Below are 23,740 nucleotides of genomic sequence, written 5' to 3'. Positions count from 1 at the left end.
CAAAGACCTTCATATTACAGGAACTCCCCGACTTACGTAAGGGTTGCGTTCCGCGGAACGCTATATAAGTCAGAATTTACCCCATGCTTGTGCAGCCCTCAACTACTGTGATCGCTGAATTGACTGAATCAAAAAAGAAATGTTCGATGAACATGTAAATAGAATTATTTATTGTATTTATTCATTTTTTTTAACTCTTGCGCAGGAAAAATTACAAAAGAATGCTATAAAAAAATTTAAAAAAAGAGAGGAGACAGGCATAACGTCAGTAAGTTTTACCACTTGAGCATCGTTGCCAGAATCGAAGTCTTCAGTTGATAAGTACGCCGCTGTGGAGGTTGAGGGCTGTAGAGATTTAGAAGGGGTCAGCCACTCAACCTTACGAAAGAACATGTTAATGGATGACTGGACGATGGCTTTTTTCTTTTCATCGTAGATTTCTTTGTAGCAAGCAAGCATATCATTCACCACTCTGTTAACTTTTCAGAATTGTTTACTGTCAGGATCCATCTTCTCAAACCTCGTCATTGCCAATGCAATTTCATGAAATTGCCACTGCCATCTCTCTGGTGATGAAGGGTCTCGGCTCCTCATATGGTTCATCTTGAGCTTCGTCAGCATTTTTTTCTTTCACTATTGCTGCCTGCAAGCCAATAAGTTCTTCATTAGATAATTTCTTCTCTTCTTCTTCTATCAACCTCCAACTGAAGTAGCTCTGCAATCTTTACAATCTTATCTGTAACCTCTTCATATGATTCATCTTTTTCAAATCCTTCAAAGCCTTTTACATGCCATGGGCATATTTTATTTCATGCACCATTTAAACAACTTTTAGAAATTTCCACCCAGGCCTTATTAATGTGTAAGATGGCATGGTTAATATTGTAAGATTTCCAAAAGTCTCTTAACGTAAAATTTTTCTCGTCGTCTACTGTAGACAATGCCTGAGCAAATGTGTGTAAATAGTATGGTTTTAAATTCGAAATAACACCCTGATCCACAGGTTGGATGAGTGAAGTCGTGTTTGGTGGCAGAAATATGACTCTCAAACATTTGAATTGAAATCACCTAGATGCATAAAACGTCCAGGAGCATTATCTAATAGAAGCAAAATCTATGAAAGGAACATCGTCTTTACAACATTTTTCAATCTTGGGAATGAAGCAGCATTTAAGCCAACCCTCAAAGAGAGATATTGTTATCCATGCTCTCTGGTTCGATTGGAAATGCAGGGGTAGGGTGGCTTTAATGATGCCCTTAAATGCACGAGGATTTCCAGAATGGTACACAAGCAGTGGTTTTAATCTGAAATCTCCCACTGCATTAGCCCCAAGCAGGAATGTGGCTCTATCTTTTGATGCCTTGAAACCTGGCATTGTATTTTCCTCTTTGGCAATGTATGTTCAATCCGGCATTTTTTTCCAATAGAGCAGTCTCGTTGACCTTAAAAATTTTCTGCATTGAATAGCTGCCTTCATCAATAATTTTTTCCAACACATCACAAAATTTCTCTGCAGCTGCAGAATCAGCACTGGCGACTTCACCACATACTTTAACGTTGTGGAAACCAGCGCGATGCTTGAACCTGTTAAACCACCATTGCTTGCCATGAACTTGACTTAGGGTTCACCATACTTATCCTTAATATCTTTATAAATACTTCTTGCTTTTGCTTGAATGGTCATTAGACTCAAGGCCACTCGCTTCTGAAACTGATTTTCCATCCATTTTATTAACAGCTGTTCCATCTCCGATATAGCACCTAAATGCTGTTTTGTGATCACTGTTGATCTTAAGTGCGTTGATCCTTTGACATGTTCTTTTATACGTGCACTGTCCTTTAAAATAGTATTCACTGTTGAAGTAGTGAGACCTAATTCCTTTGCAATAGATGGCAAACTTTGTCCTGCTTTGGCCTTCTTAATCATTTTCATCTTCATTTTTTAATCAATTTTGTTTCGTTTCCTGGCACTTCCACCACTTGCACTTTTCATTGATCACTTTCCCTTCATCATTGTATTATGTAAATAGGAATGAAGAGAAGTTTCTGAAAATTTGTTTTTTTTTATATGATTGAAGATTTCAGTGAAGGGGAACACATTCCACCATAATAGCTTAAAAACCCACACAATTCCAGTTATCGGTATTATCACAAATGCAATAAGATCGAGTTTACTACCCGTTTATAATTAGATGCACTAACAGAAAAGCCCAATAAATCTGAAAGTGCAAATTGTTTTTATTGTTTTATGGTCGTAATCTCCAGAAATGTGTTTTTGAAAAATATCAGAGGCATTCAAAATTGATTCTTATAACGGGAACATATGATAACGATGAAAGGGTAGTGCAATTTCGATTATAAATGGAAATTGCACTACCCTTTAGTGCAATTTCCTTAGTAATATAGCAAAATTTTCAACTTCCAACTACTTGGAATGAATTTCAAAAAAAAAAAAAAAATGTGTTATTGGGTTCACATTACCTCCATTTATTCCTACGGGATGCAAAATACGTTTCCACAATTTTTTTAAGTTTGCACCGGCCGGCAAAATCTTACGTAACGTCGAATTTCCGTATGTCGAGTGTTACCTAAGTCGGGACTGTTCCTGTATTTACTTGAGTCAGTTTTTTCCTTTCTTTTCTTACACCTATATCAAGTGTACATCTTACCATTCTGTGATAACTTCCAACATTTACCTTGTTCAGGACGGTAAAATCATTCACAATATATCTTCTGTTAGTGAGGATGAAGCCAATTTCATTAGTTGTTAATCCATTTGGGCTCTTCTATGTCCACTTTCTGTTTACCCTTTTCTTGAAAAAAGTGTTCTTTACTGACATTCCTTGGGACTCTGCAAATTCCACAAGACTTTCACCTCTTTCATTTCTTTCACCAATTCCAAAATTTCCTATAGTTCCCCTTTCTGTGCTGTTTTGTCTCTTTCCAACTTTAGCATTGAAATATCCCATAATGATAGTGTAGCAGGTTTTCTGCTCATCTAGAAGGCTCTCAATTTCGGTGCACATTTCTTCAACCTCTTCATCATCATGGCTAGTTGTTGGTGCATAAATCATTATAACCTTTAGCTTGTACCTCTTAGAAATCCTGAGTAGTAGTCTTGACACCCTTAGTGATGTACTTTTGAATTCCAAAATGTTTTTTATATCTTTATGCACCAGAAAGCCAACTCCGCCTTCACTCCTTTCAATGTTTCCATTGGTGTACATCAAATTTCCACTTGATAAACTTATAAGTGATTCATTTCTTCTTCTTTCAGCCAAACCATTCGATGATATTCGAATTCACATTTCTAATTCCTTTTCCAGCTCTAATATCCTGTCTTCACCGATGAGCGGTCTTATGTTGTAACAGGTCAAGTTCCATTTCCATGTATGGCAGCCTGGTCGTACCCAGAGATTCTTAGCACCCTCTGTTTCCACTCTAATCCTCTTGCTGTCTTAAGAGATGGAGCATTGGATGCTGTCTTAAGCCGCTGGGGACTGAGGACCATTTGTTTTGTCATGCTGTCATGTGCTGGAGGGTTTAGTCTTTTCCTCTTCATGCTGACCAGGCATCTTGAAGTGTCTATTAATGAGCACTGCTCTTCAACTAATGTTATTAGTGAAGTCCCTGAAGAGTTCAGTGCAGAGCCCACTGTTTGTTTAAATATTTATTAATGATACTTACGAAGGCATACCAGGCTTAATGTCTAAGTCAAAGTAATACAAAGTTTGGCGATGTGGTCAATGACAGTAATGAGGGTATGGTATTGCAACAAAGATCTAAAAAAATCAGGCATGTGGGCTATGAAGTGGCAACTGAAGTAACATTGGTGAATGCAAAGTACTACATATGTATAACAGCAATTCCAGAGTAACAAACCAATGGTGTAGTACCACTCAAGGTAATGAAGAACTAAAACTTGAGGGTAACTGTACAGTCAGACATGAAGTTCATTGAGAAGTGCAGATGGGCTGCTATGACAGTTCATGATGTTTTGTCAATGATATATAGAGAAATTTAACCAACAGGGATAAGGAGATTATTATACCATTGTATATGACAATGATTAGGCACTATATCTGCTTGAGTACTATATACAGGTCTGGCAGCCTTATTTAAGAAGGGTGTGGATCTGTTGGAATGAGTCAAAGATGAGCAAGAAAGACTTCTTCAGTTATGCAAATTGCAGCATCTGGAAACTAGAAATCTACAAGGAAATCTGATTGAGATGTTTAAGGTTTTGAAAAGACAGAGTAGGTTAAATGTTGATGGCATCCTTACTCTTAAACTTTTGCCAAAACATTGGTAACAGAAAGTTATACCCCAACCTTCAGAAGATTTAAAACAAATAAAGAAAAACAAAAATTAAACTTTTCATCAAAAGGGAATGAACAATATAACCTATGGTGATAATTCTAGTGGGTAGTCTGACAAATAGTGATAATTCTAGTGGGTAGTCTGAATAAATTTAAGGAAGAACTGTACAAATTATTGAAAAAGATAGGCAGATGATGTTTGAAGTGTTTTTTTTTTTTTTTTTGCCAATGCTTTAATCTTGCTTCATTACATTATTTTATTATTAGTAATAGTACTGGAAAATGACGCAGGGAAGCAAGTTTATAAAGCATCAGCCAAAAAAAAAGAAAAAGAAAGAAAAACTGACACTACTAATAAAATACTAACATGCAGCTAACACCCATAACCCCAATGTTCTAGCAATTATCCACAAATGCAAGGGAGTTCACAGAGGCTGGGACAATACAAGCCATCAAGTGGACCGTCTTCCAACTACCACAGGAGGGAAAGGCAGACTGATAGTACCCAGAAATATTCTCTCTGGAAGCCCTGGGAACCCAATGGAATGCTCCCATAACATGAGGGCCCCTCCTCTCTCTCTCTCAGATGACTACTTCGACTCATCAAAATATCCACAAAGCAGAGAGAGACCCCATCCAACTGTCAACTACAGACCCTGCCTCCCCCAGGAGAGCTGACTGAATATTGGCCAGTAACAATTGTGGCCATCCGCATTTAACATCACTGGACTTCACTTCCCCCCCCCAAACACAATGACAACGCAGCTCTGAGTACAGGAATTGACTTTTGACATCAGATACTAGGAATCAGTTTGACCCGGTCGTAGGACTGGTAAAGGTGATTCACATGTTACCCCACCACCAATCAATTATTTTTTGGCTGGTGCAGCATAAGCCTCATGATCCCTTGCACCATATAGCTAATAATAATAATCAAAGTACCAATAATCAGCTTTATTTTGTTATATCTTATTACTGGACAATTTCAGGATTCATTTTGGTTGTTATATCTTGTGTGGATCAGTTGGATTGTGCTTTTTAAATCCATTATCAGGCAACCCAAGTAATCCTTTGTGTATTGCATTTATCAGCAGTCTCACTTACTTGGCGGCCCCGAGTGCCAAGCGATATTACTGACCACAGCGCCTTTTCACAGTGATTATCTGGTATGCTTTCATAGTGATTATCTGGTACGATTATCTGTAAATACGTTTGTTAACTCTTGAGTGTATTAGAATTAAATAGACCTATTCAAATAATATAACATAGAAAGGAAAGTTAGTATGAAGGTTCATACTAACCTTCTCTTCGCTTGGGTCACTAGGTGGCACTGCTCTTGCCTCCACATGGCAGGGCTGGTAACCTGGGAGGAAAAGACAATCTCCCAGGGCCAAAAAGAGCACAAACTCTGATTTATCTAGGCTGCTAGATGCATCCCAGACATCCAAAAAGAAAGACAGTTCCAATGCAGGAACCGCCAAACATCAGAAAACTGAGGCAGAGACCTTTCCTAGTACAACTTCCTTAATTATTCACTGGTGAAAATGGTGAAAATGTAGTTGGAAACTCACCATTTAGAGTCCAAAAGGAATTAGAAAGTAGAGCAGGATCTCCCAAGTCTGTAAAAAGACTGAGGTCAGGAGATATTCTCATTGAGACCTCCAATGCTAAACATTCAGAGCAACTTTTAAACATTAAACTCTTTGCAGGACTACTAGTCACTGTGGCACCCCACAGATCACTGAACACCTCTAAAGGAGTGATCTCAGACTGGGACTTAGATATATCTGAAGAGGAGATGCTAGAAGAACTCAAAGAACAAGGAGTTATTCATGTCAAGAGAATCTCCACCAGAAAAGATGGCAATGTGATCTTGACGTTTAACACACTGCATCGTCCAACTGATTAAGGCCAGATATCTGGCATGCAATGTCAGACCATTTATTCCAATCCTGCTCTGGTGTTTCAGAGGTCAGAAGCATGGACATTCCCATACAGCTTGCCACGGAATCCCTACTTGTGCAAAATGTGGGTCAGTAGAACATGACTGCAAAGCCTGTACTGTCCCTCAACCAATATACCCAAATTGTAAAAAAGACCACACTGTGTATGCTAGAGCATGTGAATGCTGGAAAAGCAAAAAACTTATTCAGAAATATAAAGCAAACCAGATCATCTCACCACCAACCCACTCAAACAGGCCAAAGTATGCCCAAATAACCAAAAAATACCAGTCAACAGAAATGCAAACTGAATTATCAGTACCCCCAAAAAGAGTCTTTCTCAAATTACCTCAAAACTCTGTACAGTGCAATGCAAACTCAAGCAGTCAATACGCCAATATCTATACCACATGAAAAACTCCACTCACCAGACCAAGAATGCAAAGAAAAACAAATCAAAACTTCCAGACATCAAGAGGAAATGAATATTAATGAAAAATCTGCAGACGATGATGTCCTAGAAATTTTTGTCAAAGAAGACATGGACACGGGAAAGCCTTTCTTTCCAAAAAAATATAAAAACAAGAATGATAAACGGAGAACTTCAATAACACGAAAATGTTCTGAAAGCCTAACAAGAAACTAATAATGAACACAATAATTCAGTGGAATTGTTGTGGTTTCTGTGCCAATATTGAAGATCTGTATGATCTCACCTCTAAATACACACCAATGTCTCTGCCTTCAAGTGACATATTTAAAACCTCAAGATACACCAAAACTGTCTCAGTATAATATCTATAGAAAAGACAGGCCCACCAAAATATTGCACATGGTGGTGTAGCTGTTTTAGTAAACCCGCAAGTTCCTATCAAGCAGGTCTTACTGAATTCTCCACTTGAGGCATTAGCCATCCATATAGCTGCTGATATCCACATTACAATTTGTTCCTTGTACATTCCATCTAGTTATAGCTTTCAACAAAATGATCTAGATAATCTCATAGCTCAACTCCCCACACCTTTCCTCATTCTGGGAGATTTAAATGGGCATCACACACTATGGGACAACAACATTGATCAAAGAGGAAAAGTAATTGAAAAAAGTTTAGACGATAACAACCTTCTCCTCCTAAATGATGGGTCTATTGCAGTATTCACCTTCCTTCTGGAACAAATACTGCAATAGACTTGTCTATCTGCTACCCTTAAATGGACAATAAACAATGATCTACTGCACAGTGATCATTTTCCCATACAAATCGAATTACTAAACAAGCCCACTTATTATCCTAATAAAATTCCACAGTGGCTCATTGATAAAGCAGATTGGCATACGTATAAAAAACTAGCTAAATTTGACACAGAAATAATCCAAGAATCCCCAACTAATGAAGCTGTTGAACATGTCACCAAAACAATATTATATGCAGCAGAAAAAACCATACCAAAATCCTCTTCAAAATTGCCAATACAACCAAAAATCTGGTGGAGTGACGAATGTCGTGCAGCTAAAAAAGAGCAAATAAAGCCTGAAATATCTTTTGTCGCAGTCCAACAACAGTTAATCTTATCAAGTATAAAAGTTCCACAGCAGGAGCAAGGTACGTTAAACACTAATAAAAAGTCAGCTTGGATTCGCTTTACTTTGACCATCAATCAAGAAACTGCTACACATAAAATATGGAAAATAATTTAAAAAATGAGTGGTAAATATCAGACAACTCCTGTGACTATCATGGAATGGAGGGGACAGAATGTTTCTGACCCTGCTCAAACTGCCAATATCTTAGGGGAAACTTTTGCCAAAACATCAGTAACAGAAAGTTACACCCCAACCTTTAGAAGATTTAAAAGAAATAAAGAAAAACAAAAATTAAACTTTTCATCAAAAGGGAATGAACAATATAACCTACCATTTACTATCCATGTACTGCGTAGAGCTCTGTCAACATCTAGACACAGCACGAAAGGACCAGATAATATTCACTATTCGATGATACAAGAACTAAGTTCTGAAATCATTGCAGCCACTCCTACATCTGTTCAATAGACTTTACCTAGAGGATACACTCCCTAAAAAATGGCAACATGGTACAGTCTTTCCCTTCCTTAAACCAGGTAGAGATCCAAAAAAACCCCACTTGCTATAGACCCATTGCCTTGACCAGTTGCCCTCTGAAAAATTCTTGAAAAGATGGTAAATCATCGACTGATATGGTACCTAGAAAATTTTAATCTCATACATGCTGCACAATTTGGTATCCGACAAAATAGATCAACACTAGATATACTAGTACGAGAACTAGTACTAGTTCTCATACTGGTACTAGTACTATTACGAGAACTCCATCCAAAATGCATTCCTTAGATTGGAACATCGTGTCATGGTATGCTTTGATATCAGTAAGGCTTACGATTCCACGTGGAATACTCCGTGAATTATATCAACCTAGACTTTGAGGTCATCTCCCAATTTTCATACAAAACTTCCTGTACAAACGCACTTTTCAGGTTAGATTCAATAATTCATTATACCAAGTATTCTTGCAAGAAGAAGGAGTCCCCCAAGGCTCTGTACTATACTTTTTATAATTGCGATTAACACCATTGCCGAACAAGTGTATAAGGCCTTGAATGGGTTCAGCACGCTGAATTCTGATGGAATCCTTCCACTTGTTCAGATTACGAACCTAAGGGGGCATAAATTCAAATTAAGAAAAGACAGATGTAGATTAGATGTGCGGAAATTTGCCTTTAGCCAGCGGGTGGTTAATTGCTGGAACAAACTTCCATCTGTCGTTGTGGAAGTTGATAGGTTGAATAAATTTAAGGAGGAACTGGACAGGCATTTGGAGGGAATGGTGTGATTTTTTTGTTTTTTTTTGGCTGATGCTGCATAAGCTCATAACATTTACTTTCTTGCATCACATGCCACTACTACTACGTCCAAACACTATTGATACAGCACTGTTTGTAGATGACCTTAGCATTTTGTATCAGGCAAAAAACATGAATACTGTTGAGAGAGTGGCAATAAATAAGATCAGTTCATGGGCACAAATTAATGACTTTCAACTTTGCCCCCAAAAAACGTTTTGCACCCATTTTTGTCCCCAATGTAAGCTCCACCCACATCCGGAACTACTATTGAATGGCCAACCAATAGCAGCTCACCTCACCATACAGTTCTTAGGAATCATGTTAGACTATAAACTTACCTTTTTAGAGCATATTAAAAAACTAAGAACATCCTGTCAGCAAAAGCTAAATATTATCCGGGTTCTCTCGGCAACTAAGTGGGGAGCTGATCGAGACATTATTATGGTTATACAGAGCCTTAATAAGATCAAAGCTTGACTACAGAGCACCAGTGTATAGCTCAGCAAGACCTAGTGTCTTTCACTGGCTTGACCCTATCCATCATAGTGCAATACACAGTGCCATAGGAGCATATCGCACGTCTCCAATACATAGTGTATATGCTGAAGCGCATGAACTCCATCTCAATCAGAAGACAACTTATATTACACTATGCATATAAAATCAGATCTATGCCTGAACACCCAAACTAGCAGATACGTTTCACTCACCAGCACAGCATGTTATACTGAAATGCCCTTCTGCTAACTGACCATTAGGTATGCGAATAAAATACCTTTCCGAACTTAATGTCTTTAAATAATACCCTTCCAATTTCCTGTGCTCCTTGGGACATTACTTCACCTTCATACAATTTATCCCTCCATCAATGGAATAAATCTACATTACATAAAGAAAATTTCTTACAACTGAATCATGCAGTGGTGGATCAGTTCCCCAACTTCATTGTCGTGCATACAGATGGATCAAAGAATGATGCCTACGTTGGAATTGGCGCAGTTTTTCAGAACATCACATTGGCCTATGAATTGCCATATGAGTTCAATATATTTTCTGCTGAACTAATGGCAATTCAGATTGCACTGAAGCATATCGAGTCCTTCGATATTGAAAATAGTATAATTTTTACAGATTCTTTAAGTGCACTTCAAGCCCTGGAAAACACGATGAATATCACCCATCCAGTCTTAAAGGAAATAACTTTGTCTTTGCATACTTTATCCGAACTTGGAAAAAGCATACATCTCCGCTGGGTCCCTGGAAATATGGGAATTAGCTGAAATGCTGTAAAATCAGCTGTCTTACCACCCGATGACAATTGGAAAGTCCCATATCAAGACTATAAATCAATAATCTAGGAAAAATGCATGTACCAGTGGAAATTATCATGGAAAAATAAATATAAAAACAAGCTTCGGAGTATCAAGCCAAATCTTGAGCGATGGCTTTCAAGCTTCAGCTCAATTTGACAACAGGAGGTAATATTGGCATGCCTACAAATAGGTCACACAAATATCACTCGTAGTTATCTATTAAGAGGGGAGATTCCCCCCCACACACAAAGTGTTATCACTGCAACACAGTGCTTTCAATAAAACGTATTCTTGTTGAATGCCTAAAATATTAGCATTAGCATTAGTTGAGGCATATGATGCAATAAAGCAAGCTTATACAGCATCAGCCAAAAAAAAAAAAAACCTTCCCATTTCACCCATCCAGTCACTCCAAATGTTTGTCTAGTTCAGCCTTATATTTATTTAAGCTATCAACTTCCACAACAACAGATGGAAGTCTGTTCCAGCAATCAACTACCCGTTGGCTAAAGGCAAACTTCCACACATCTCTTATACAACTGTCTTTCCTCAATTTCAATCTATGCCCCATCGGGTTCTTAGTCTGAGCAAGCGGAAATAACCCATCAGCATTGAGCCTGCTCAAACCATTCAAAGCCTTATACACCTCAATCGGATCACCTTGCAGGTGCCTAGTCTCCAGATGCTGCAACTTTCAGAACTTAAGACTTTTTCCTAAGTGCATCCCCTTTCTTCCTCTCACCAATCGTGTTGCCTTTCTCTGTACTCATTCTGCAACTCTTCATCCCTCCTAAAATGAGGCCTCCAGACTTGTGTACAGAACTCAAGGTGTGGTCTGACCACTGCCTTATACAAGGGAATAAAAACCTCTTTGTCTCTGCTAGCAAAATTCCTATATATCATTGACAAAACTCCATGACCTGGTCTGGCAACCTGTCTGCACTGCTCAGAGGACTTCATATCTGACCGCACAATTACTCCCAGGTCTTTTTCATTCTCCACCTCCCTGAGTGTAGTATCACAGAGTTGGTACATTTCTCTTGGGTTACTGCTACCCATATGCAGTACTTTGCATTTGTCAATGTTAAACTTCAGTTGCCACTTCTCAGCCCATCTGCCTAACTTTTCTAGATCCTGTTGCAGTAGCATACTGTCTGTAGTGTCATTAACAACCCTGCCAACCTTTGTATCATCTGCAAATTTGGATATTAAGCCTGATATACATTCATCGATTTCATTGATAAATATAGAAACAATGGACCCAGCACCGAACCCTGGGGGTCTCTCCGCTAATAACATTAGTCTATGTAGAGCAGTGTCCATTTATTACCACTCTCTGCCATCTCCCACTCAACCATCCCTTTATCCATTGCAGTAACTTACCCTTAATGCCATATCACTCCAATTTGTACAGCAGTCTTCCATGTGCAACAGTATCAAAAGCTCTCCTGAAATCCAAGTATATGATATCAAAATATTTTTAGCATCGGTGTGACCACGTCGTAGTATCCAATTAAATTGGTCAGACAAGACTCCCCCTTAACAAACCCATGCTGTGTCTGAACTATTGCTGTTGTCTTGTCTAAGTGATCCCCTATCATCTGTTTAACCAGTGACTCCGTTATTTTCCCCGGAGCAGAAGTTAAACTAACAGGTCTATAATTATTTGTGTTCCTCTTGAACCCCCCTCTTTTTGAACTGGGGATACATTTGCACATCTCCAGTCCATGGGAACCTCCCCTGACTCTAAGGATGCTCTCATAATTAGGGCTAAGGGTTTGCTTACATCCCTTGCTGCCTCCTTCATTATAAACGGATATATTCCATCTGCCCCCAGGTGCCTTTTTTATGTTTAACTTCAACAATTTCTCCTCCACTTTACTCTAGGATGCCACAAAATCACTTAGTTCCCTGTTAGACTTTGATAAACTTCTGGCATTCCCCTCTTTGAATAATTCCTCATGTGTGAATGTAGAGGCAAAATAATCATTGAGTTTATCAGCTGCTTGAGAAGGATCATCAGTAGTTGAACCATCTATGTTAAGTGGACCAATCTGATTCATCCCCTTCCTTCTAGTTTTTTTTTTTTTAAGTGAACCACAAACACGAGAGGTATTAGAACCTATAGTACTTAGTACCGTGCTTGGGTTCGAGGTTGAGAAGACAAAAAAAGATATTTGTTGACATTGGACTAGAACTTCTGTAAATTGTAATTATCAGGAAATACGTATGAAGGAAGGTTGTTCCAGAAAACAGCAGTTGAATGAATAAATGAGGAAGATGAAAAGTTGATTCTGTGGGTTTGAAGTTGGACAGTAAATGGATGTTGGCTGGTGGCGGCACGTGTTCGGACTGTTTTGAAAGAGAGAGAGAGCGTGAATTATAGAAGCCAATTCAGAAGAACAGTGCCCATGGAAGTATCGGTAGAATAGGCATGCAGCAGAAACAGTGCGTCTATGAGAAAGCGAGTGGAGAGACTCTGTTAGAGATGAATCATTAATTAACCTAACTGCCCTCTTCTGAATGGAATCAAGAAGCCTGAGAGAGGTTTTGGGGGCACCACCCCAGATGTGGGAACAATATTCCATGGCAGGGCGGATTTGCGATTTATACAGAGTGAGCAGCTGTTTGGAAGAAAAGTAACACCGAGAGCGAAAGAGAAAACCAAGTTTTTTAGATGCAGAGGAAGCAATATTTGTAATGTGCTTGTGCCAAGAGAGATTAGAAGTCAGGGTAATCCCCAAAAGAAATATATCATTTTGCCTAGTAATCGGAGTGTCACTAAAGATAAGCAGAGGAGCAGAAGAATCCTTTTTGCGAGATATAAGACAAGACTGAGTTTTAGAAGGGTGAAATCAACTAAGTTGTCTTTGCCCCACTGGAGAATTACCTGAAGATCAGCATTTAAGGAATTGGTAGCAGATTTTCGAGAAGTTGAAGCTGATTGAGCAGGACAAGGTTTCTCAAAATGGAAAGTTGAGTGCAATGTGCTATCATCGGCAAAACTATGGATAGGATTTCCAGTCAATGGAAGAAGGTCATTGATATACAAGAGGAAAAGAACTGAACCTTGGGGGACACAGGCATTAGTGGAGAAGTTAGAAGACAGAGAGCCATCTACCATCACCCTCAGTGAGCGATCAGAGAGAAAACTGGATAACCAATTACTAAAATCAGTTGGCAATCCATAAGATGGAACCTTGTTTAGAAGACCTTTATGCTAAACACGATCGAAAGCCTTTGAGATGTCAAGAGCAACTACTTGTGTTTCACCGAACCTTTCCATTGAATTAGTCCATAAATGGGTAACATAAGCCAGAATATCACCAGTGGATCGACACTGACGGAATCCATACTGGCGATCGTTGATCAGACGGAAGGTTTCTAGGTAGTTTAAGAGTTGGCGGTTAATTGATTTCTCCATTACTTTAGAAAGAGTAGAAGTAATTGCAATGGGATGATAATTGGATGGGAGGGACTCGTTACCCCTCCCAGGAACCAGCTGGATATGAGCAAATCTCCAAGCAGAAGCAAAAACACCTTTGGAACAAGAAAGCGAAAAAAGGTGGCAAAGAACAGGAGCAAGTTCAGGAGCACAGGTTTTGAGAACAAGTGGAGAAATACCATCAGGACCTGGAGCTTTCTTAGCACCAAGATTCATCAAAATCCTTCTGATATCCTTTTCACGGAAGACCACAGGAGGCATTGAACAGAGCGCACTGGGAATGGTGGGAGGTGTCCCACCAAGATCACCAATACATGAGCCGGAAGAAAAATGGAAAGCCAGCAGGTCAGCCCCATCTCCGGCTGAAGTGACAACAGAACAATCTGGTTTGGACAGAAGTGGGAGCAGAGATGGGCAAAATTTGCGGCCAATAGCTTTGGCAAGAGACCAGAATGCTTGGTTACCATTAGGGCAAGAAGCAAGTTTTCTACTCTTAGCCTGTTCAAACTCTAGTTTGGACTGATTAATAACTGCTTTACAATTGTTGCGAGCCTTGATGTAGGCAGAAAATGAAACTGAAGAATTAGTAACAAGCCAATTAAAATATGCAAAATTCTTCTCTTGGACAGCCTTAGCACATTTATTGGAAAACCAAGGTTTAGATAAAGGACAAGATTTTAAAGTGGAGTGTGGGATAAAGGATTCCATTCCTTCAAGAATAATTTCACTGACACGATATGAGCAAGCGTTGACATCAGAAGTTTTGAAACAGTAATCAGACCAAGGAAAAGAAGTCTCGTAGGTCATCCCATTTTGCATTCTTGTAATGCCAAACAACACGAGATTGGGAATAGCCATGAGATAAAGGTTCCACTGGAGAAGAGACAATCACCAAGTTGTGATCTGAAGTGCCTAAAGGACCTCTCACTTCGACCGTGTACTTAGAAGGGTTGTTTGTGAGAAAAAGATCAAGCATATTGGCTGTATGATTAGGACTGTCCATTATTCTTGTAGGTAAATGAGCAATCTGTGCTAGGTCATTAGTAATTGCAAAAGCCTCAGCATCTCGACCTGCTGGGTCAGTGTGACTAGAAAACGGAAGCCAGCAGGAGTTGTGAACATTAAAATCACCAAGGAAAATTACCTCACTGTTAGGAAAGTTGGACTGGAGAAAGTCAAGTTGCAAAGAGACGAAGTCAAAGAGCTCCAAGTGATTAGTGGAGTTGGGAGAGCAGTAGAGACAACAGATGAATTTGACACAATGAGGTAGAGAGATTTTAAGCCAGAGAAGATCAAAGAGAGGAGATTCCAAATTGCCAAGTCTCTGACAGGGAATATCAGAACGGACATATACACAAGTACCACCTTGGAGGCGAAAGGAATCATACAGCGAATAATTTGGGCATCTGAGATGAGCAGTAGTTGAATCAACCAATAACTGAGATTCTGTCAGAAAAAGTACATGGGGTTTGGCAGACTGCAAGTGGAAATGGACATCGTTGAGATTAGAATTGAGACAACGTATATTTGTGAAATGAATTAGGAAGTCCTTGGGAGGTTTAGATCTTTTCGCAGATAAGCTTGCTTTATTAGTTTGACAATTCATGGTGTATTCAATAGTAAGAAAAAGTGGGTGGGACATGCTGTATGAAGTAATGAAATTTTTGGATATGGCGTACATGTGGGAAGAATATACCCAGATCCTTGACATAACGTGGCTTCGACAATGCTCCCCGCATACACACTACTCGGACTTCCTCCAGTCACTATCTGGCAGAGTAGAGGTAGCAAGATTATACACTAGCTGATCCGGAAGCCTACTAGAGAGTTACCAATAGGTTCGGTCTGGTGTACTAACTAGCAGCCAGCCTGCAAACACCGTTTTAGAGCTGTACCCTCGAAATGTAAGGAATATTGGATCTCGCCACGACATTCATCATAACCTAAAAAGTCATAAGAACTCTTTGCTGTTTTTCATTGTGTCCGTGGCCAAATATTTCTCGTAATCTGCCTAACCTCCTTTGTGACTTGATTACGACTATCTTATATCTGTCGTAGGTTTCTGTGTTGCCTGATAATTTATTTCATCCCATTCATTTTTCTTCTCTGCCACAAGCCTGATTAATTCATCTGACATCCATTTAGGCCTGAACCTTGAACAGTATTTAGCATTAGTAGAAGCATATGATGCAAGAAAGCAAGCTTATGCAGCTTCAGCCAAAAAAAAAAAAAAAACCACTTCCACTTCACCCCTCTGTTCGTTCAAAATACCTGTCCAGCTGAGCCTTAAACTTATTTAGGCTATCAACTTCCACAAGAAGGGATGGAAGTCTGTTCCACCAACCAACTGGCTAAAGGCAAATTTCCACACATCTATCCTACATCTGTCTTTCCTCAATTTGAATTTATGCCCTCTCAGGTGATTATTCTGAGCAAGAGAAAGAATCCCATCAGCATTGAGCATGCTCAAACCATTCAAGGCTTTATACACCTCTATCAGATCACCTCGCTGGTGCTTAGTCTCCAGACACTGTAATTTGCAAAACGTAAGCCTTTCTTCGTAAGAGCAACCCTTTGTTCCATTCACTAATCTTGTTGCCCTTCTCTGTACTCGTTCCAGCAGCTCTACATCCTTCTTGATGAGGCCTCCAGACCTGTATACAGTACTCAACGTGTGGCCTAAACATTACCTTATACAAGAGAATAATCACCTCCTTATCCCTGCTAGAAACATTCCTGTATATCATTGACAAGACACCATGAGCTATTCTAGATGTGGCCTAAAAGTTGCCTTATACAAGGGAATAATCACCTCCTTATCCCTGCTAGAAAAATTCCTGTATATCATTGACAAGACACCATGAGCTATTCTTGAAGCCCATCTGCACTGCTCAGAGAACTTCATATCTGCCTGCACAATTACCCCTAGGTCCTTTTCATTCTCTACCACTGTCAGTGTAGTACCACAGAGTTGATTCGTTGCTCTGGAGTTGCTGTTTCCCCATAACATTTGTCAATGTTAAACTTCATTTGCCACCTCGCAGCCCATCTGCTCAACCTTTCCAAATCCTGTTGCAGCAGCATAGCATCAGTAGTGTCCTTAACAACCCTGCCAACCTTCGTATTGTCTGCAAACCTGGACATTAAGCTTGATATACCATCATCAATATTATTTTTAAATAGAGAAAACCATAATGGACCCAACACTGAACCCTGAGGGACTCCACTAATAACATTAGTCCGCGATGAGCAGTGTCCATTGATTACTACTCTCTGTCTTCTCCCCCTCAACCACCCCTTTATCCATAGCAGGATTTGCCTCCAATGCCACACTGCTCCAATTTGTGCAGCAGTCTTCCATGTGCAACAGTATCAAAAGCCTTTCTAAGATCCAAGTATATAATATCAAAGTTATTCACTGCATCCAGCTCTTTTGTGACTGCATCATAGTATCCAATCAAATTGGTCAGGCAAGACTCCCCCTTAACAAAACCATGCTGTGTCCGAGCTATAACTGAAATCGTGTCTAGATGATCCTGCAGTGCTTCTTTAACCAGTGCCTCCATTAATTTTCCAGGAAGAGAAGTTAAACTCACAGGTCTATAATTACTTCTGTCAGCCTTTGATCCTCCTTTGTGAATCGGAATCACATTTGCAAATCTCCAGTCTATGGGTACCTCCCCAGGTGCCTTTCTTGTGTTTATCTTCAACAATTTCTCCTCCACTTTACTCTCAGTTATTACAAGATTATCTAGCTTACTGTCAGAGTTGCATACACCTCTAGCATTCCCCTCGCTGAATAACACCTCATGTGTGAATGTCGATGAAAAATATTCATTTGCTTTGTTAGCTACCTGAGCAGGATCATCAACAGTTGAACCATCGATATCAAGTGGACCAATCTGATTCATCCCCTTCCTTCTAGAGTTTACATAAGTAAAGAACTCTTTGCTGTTTTTCTTTGTATCCTTTGCCACAGATTTCTCGTAATCTGCCTTCGCCTGCCTAACCGCCTTTCTAACTTGGTTACAGATCAACTTATATATATCATAGGCTTCTGTGTCACATGTTAATTTATATGTATCCCAAGCATTTTTCTTCTCTGTCATATGTCTCATTAGTTCATCTGACATCCATTTAGGCCTAAACCTTGAACAATATTTCTTAGTTGGTATGTAAAGCCTAGTAGCTTCCAAAACAGTTCTTTGAATGCTTCCGATTTTGAATTTGCTGTTGGTAACATCATCAGTTGGTCCCACTGTATTAAATTTAAATACTGTCTCAGACCATCGTAGTCGTCTTTACGAAAGCAATAACCCTTCCCTTTACCCCTGATGGTAGTTACCTCTTTGAGTAAATCCCACTTCAGCACACTGTGATCACTGCCACCTAGTGGTTCCTCTATCTGCAGATTCTTAATGAATGAAGAATTAGCATTTTTAGCATTAGCATTAGTAGAGGCATTTGATGCAAGAAAGCAAGCTTATGCAGCATCAGCCAAAAAAAAAAAAAAAAACCCACTTCCACTTCACCCCTCTGTTCGTTCAAAATACCTGTCCAGCTGAGCCTTAAACTTATTTAGGCTATCAACCTCCACCACAAGGGATGGCAGTCTGTTCCACCAACCAACCACCCGCTGGCTAAAGGCAAAATGATAATCAAAATTCACTACTGATAATCAAATCAAGAGTATTACTCCTTCTAGTTGCCTCCCGAACATGCTGATGTAGAAAACAATCATCCAATAAATCCAGAAAAGCCTTGCTAGTGTGTGAGTGACCAACCCACAAATTCCAGTCAATATCTGGGAATTAAAATTCCCGATTATAAGACTCTCTGATTTACTGGCCCACTCTATTTCCCTGAACAGTTTCTTATTATACTCATCAGAGTCATTAGGCCTATAGCACACTCCTACTCTCAATTTTGATCTCCCAATGCTTATATCACACCAAACTGACTCGACTATGCACTGCACAGTCCAGCGATGTCGACTGGCTTCACTTCCTTGTATTTTATGTGTTTCTTGACTAATAGCATAACCCCTCCTCCCTTCCTATCCTGTCTATCCTTTCTGTAGATGTTGTAAATTCCAGTTCTGCATTCCTTTTATCTGTGTGACACCACGTCTCTGATATCCCAACAATATTCGCCTTTGATGCTTTGAGCAATACTTCAAATTCATCAAATTTATTTACCAAACTCCTAGCATTGGTGCACACGCAAGTATACATGCACCTGTTCCTATTCTTAGCTACCCTAACACAACCCATGTGTTTACTTTTACTGCAATGACTCCCAGCAGTCTCTGAAATATTCTGTATCTTGTTTTCCAGGCTTCTGCTCATTCCAATAGATTTCTTAGTTGATATGAAAAGCCTAATAGTCTCCAAGATTAAGTCCCTGAAGGCTTCCCATTTAGAATTCACCACTGGTAACATCATCAGTTCATCATACTCTATAGAATTTAAAAACTGTCTGAGACCTCTGTGTTCACCTTTACAAAAACAAAAGCCCTTCCCTTTACCCTTGATCATACTTACATCTTTAAGTAAATCCCACATCAGTACACTGTGATCACTGTCCCCTAGTGGTTCCTTTACCTGCAAATTCCTAATGCATGCATCATCACTGCTGATAATTAGATCAAGGGTATTACTCCCTCTGGTTGCCTCTCGAACAGGTTGCTGTTGAAAACAATCCTCCAATAAATACACAAAAGTCTTATAATAATAATAATAACCCACAAGTTCCAGACACTATCTGCAAAGTTAAAATCCCCCATTACAAGATATTCTGATTTACTGGCCCATTCTATTACTCTGCACAACTGTTCATTGTAATTGTCAGCATCATTTGGCCTATAATATACTCCTACTCTCATTTTCCCTTTCCCATTGTTTATGTCACATCAAAAAGACTCAACACTGTACTGTCCACCCATGTCAACTGGATGCACTTGCTTAGATTTTATGTGTTTCTTAACTAACAGCATAAACCCTCCTCCCTTCCTACCATGTCTGTCCTTTCTGTACACAATGTACTCCCCAAATTCCAATTCTGCACTGCTTATATCTGTGTGACACGATGTCTCTGATATCCCAATAATATCTGCCTTTGATGTCTTGATGAGAACTTCAAATTCATCAATTTTATTTACCATACTTCCACCATTAGTGTATATGCAAGTATACACGCACTTGTTCTTACTCTTAGTTACCCTAACACAGCCCATGTATTTACTTGTTCCATGATGACTCCCAGCAGCTCTTGAAATCCCCAGCAACTTGCTCTCTAGGTTGCTGCTCATTATAATAGAAGCAGTGCAAGAATCGCTTTCAACTCTGCCTGTGGCTACCATTAATCTTTTAATCTGTAAATCCCCCCCACCCCAATTCACATTTTGTGCATTGTTTTAGACTGTGGTGTGTTTGAGAATCATCCCCTTCGGTTCTCAAGCCAGCCACCGCACTCTGGCTATTCTGTGAACGGTGCTTTGCTGCTCTAGTATGGGTCATGATTCTGCTTAAATAGAATTTAATTAACAATGAAATTTAATAAGATTATTAAATTTTATTGATAATGCTATACTAATCTAACAGATTTCTATTACACTGCTACATAGTTCGCTATCTAGTATTCCATATCATATAACAATGGCGGCAAGTTATGAACCAAATTATGAAAGAGAACACCAGAATCTCTTCACTCAGCCACAACAGAAGACTCTCTTACACTTACTTCACTTTTAGGCAATAAAACATATGTCTCGAGCATTTTTACGTTTCTCAAAATGATTAATGTATACCACCTCCTTTAACTAGTTAAAAACTAACTTGCTGGTACTATATTTTGCAATTATCTCTATCTGACAGGAAATAGCATAAATACTTACCATAGTGTGCCATATGTATGCGTATTATGGTCACAGTTGCCAATGCACCTAAAAAATCTCTAAACCAACAACGACAACTTACTTGGCTTTTCACTATGGCCCGAAGTGTGTTAATTAAACCAAATATATTTCAAGGATTCTAAGTTCTAATGTTCAATATTTGAACACCAGAACTTATCTTAATTAACAAGTAACAATCAGCTTCCCTAACTAGGGAAGCTATCTGTTACATGTCAAGTACTATTATTATTGAGAGGAATGCTGTGTTTCTACCATTAATAGCAGAACTCCTGGTTCTGGAGATCAAAAATAACAATAATAATAGTAATTGATTGGCGGTAATTGGTACTGTCAATACTTCAACTTTATCACTCATCCATTATGGCTTAGTCATAATGGAAGTGTCCCATAGTTCTTTTATTAGATAAAAATGTCCTTTTTATTACTGATAATTTATTACTGATTATTGGCTTAATTGATGCAGAGGAGCATCAATTAAGTCAATAAGAATCAATCACTCTTTGGGTACAAGTACTACCAAGACTTGATATCACAGTAAATTACTACATACATAAGCATTAAAAAAATAAAAATAAATTTTCTGCTTATACTCCATGATAGTACCATAAGGTCAGAGTTCATGACAGATGACAAAAAAATTACAGTTTTCTTTGTACCGTACGGATCTGAACAGATAGCATGAATAACTGTACTTGTATGCTGATCACTAGGCTTCAGTTGTGCATGCATATATGTATAATGAAAATAAACTTTTAAGTTAATTACAGACAGCTGTGTTTTTTTTTAATCCTAATCCATTAACCTTTGACCATTTTGACTAATTTAACTTTTCATATCTGGGCATCTATGTTTTAATGACTACAGCACTTACTAACACACCTGAAAAGTTCAAAACAAACATATTTCTCATAACGTTACCAGATCTGTTTGGTACGTTTTTCCACCTTGGGGCATGCTGTTATAATAAAAAACAAATATGTATCATCAGGCACTCTGAAGATCAGAGGCCCAGGGCCACTTCCACATTTTGAAGCCCTACCTAGATGAAAAAAAAATAATAATAAATAAAACACATGAAAACAAAAGAGGTTCACAAAATAAGTGAGATAATTTAAATGTTTTTTCTTTTATGTAAAATGCTTTTCTATCAATTTTTTATACTGATTATTAGGCAAAATCTTTAAAAAATTATTTGACAGCCCTATTCAGCTTCAGATCCGATCAACATTAAGAGGTGTATAATATGATCCAAAATGTTAAGCATATCACATGGCCACAACATATATGTGGATATGTCCTGTTTCTAGTCCAGAATCCATCCATATAATGTAGGTGCATCATACATTAACAAATAAAGTCCTTTGTTTTTTTTTTCATTCAAGAAGTCTGATCATTGCTATGGTAGTCCATGTACCATAAAAGATGTATAAACAACTGACACTTAAATCCCTAGTTTTCATGGCTTCAATAAATGGAAAGTTATATCTCATTTTGTATTTTGTATCTTATGTAGAGGGGGGAGGGAGAAACTGCATCTTATAAACTAGGGTCCCCAAACTTTATATGACTAGGTTCAGGTTTTTCACCACCACCTTTTTCTTTCTTTTTTTTTTTTTTTTGCAACCCAAAAATATAAATACAAGTTATTTAATATGTATTCACTTTAAAGCTTTTAAATAACTATGAGAATTAACCTAAAGCTGAAGTTTAACATCGCACAAATTTATTGCCTAATACACAGCAGCAAAAGAAAGCAAAGTTATCTGGTTCAACGTTCCCTATTTCCTGGTTTAAAAAAAACTAAACGTGAGAAACTAGTTTCACACTTAATGTTACATTTAATATGAATTTTTTTCACGATAATAATTGGCTCGTGCGATTATTTATATTTTTCTAAGGCCTGGTGTTTATTTTATTTTATTCATTATTGTGTTTTCAAGGACCAGTACCGGACCACTTTAGGAAACGCTCTCATAGAAGAAAAAAAACAAGTACATATGACGGGGAAAGTAGTTATGATCATATATTGCGCCATTCGAATCGCTAGGCAGAGGCTGGTGGTAACTAATGATGAATTTACGTCAGTATTATGTTGCTCATAAAACGCAATTCTACACATTTGAAACTACCTTCATTTTTCCGATAATTCCATTATTTTCAAGACTCTGAATGATCAAATCCCTTAATTCGGTATCTTCGTCTACAGACATACTATTATTATTAAAAATATGAACTGAAAAAATACTTTCTTGAATGGACAAACACAAGTCTGGATAATATACAGCACACAGTTTACTACTCAGTGACCTACAGAGAAACCAACTCTGTAGTTATAAACTGTAGTGTTTGTGTGCACCTCTTTTGACACATGTAGTTAAACGCGGCCAACTATAGCAGGTTGGGAAGTGGAGCGTTATACCTTCATGGGGCCCAAGGCAAAATGGAACCCTGAGGGGAACCCATCTAAAAAAAAACTAATAAAGAACATTTTCAATTTCATTTTATTGTGACAATAAAACAAACAATTATATGACATTAGAGCTAAATTTAAATTTTCATCAAAACCAGTAAAACCATTTTTGAAAAAAAAAAAACGTAATTTTCAAATTAATCTTCAAGTAAAGTTCATTGACCTTGGCAGGTGTAAAGTTCAGTTTCCGATAAAAATAAGTTAAAAATATTAGTCAAAAACAGCAAAAACTTTTTGAAACATGATATTGGGGCCCCAGGCAATTGTATTTTTTGCCTATAGGATAATGCACCACTGAGAAGGTGGACAACAAAAGTTAAAATTTATAGTTTCTGCTCGCATAACAATTGCATCCTCTTACTTTTGGCATCATGTTTTAAGCTTTTGGCATCATGGTCCTTGAGGTTGTCACAGACATTCTCTCAGATATGCCGAACAAGCTGTACTTGCT

The 23,740-nt window shown here is 38.4% G+C and overlaps 1 protein-coding gene across 1 annotated transcript in view; it reads right to left on the bottom strand.

Annotated features, from left to right (window-relative positions):
- The window catches only part of LOC150080812 (centrosomal protein 43-like), a 203,490-nt gene extending 180,297 nt beyond the window's left edge, over positions 1-23,193 (bottom strand). Inside the window, exon 1 of the mRNA XM_090381485.1 lies at positions 22,949-23,193. Coding sequence (XP_090237611.1) covers positions 22,949-23,029 — 81 coding nt within the window. The 5' untranslated portion in view covers positions 23,030-23,193. The remainder of the gene's footprint in view (positions 1-22,948) is intronic.
- Between the last annotated feature and the right edge of the window lie 547 nt (positions 23,194-23,740).

Source organism: Mastigoproctus giganteus, chromosome 9 (assembly GCF_048544385.1).
Source record: "Mastigoproctus giganteus isolate SK-2022 chromosome 9, ASM4854438v1, whole genome shotgun sequence".
NCBI classification, from domain to species: Eukaryota; Metazoa; Arthropoda; class Arachnida; order Uropygi; family Thelyphonidae; genus Mastigoproctus; species Mastigoproctus giganteus.
This window is presented reverse-complemented; position numbering and strand designations above follow the sequence as displayed.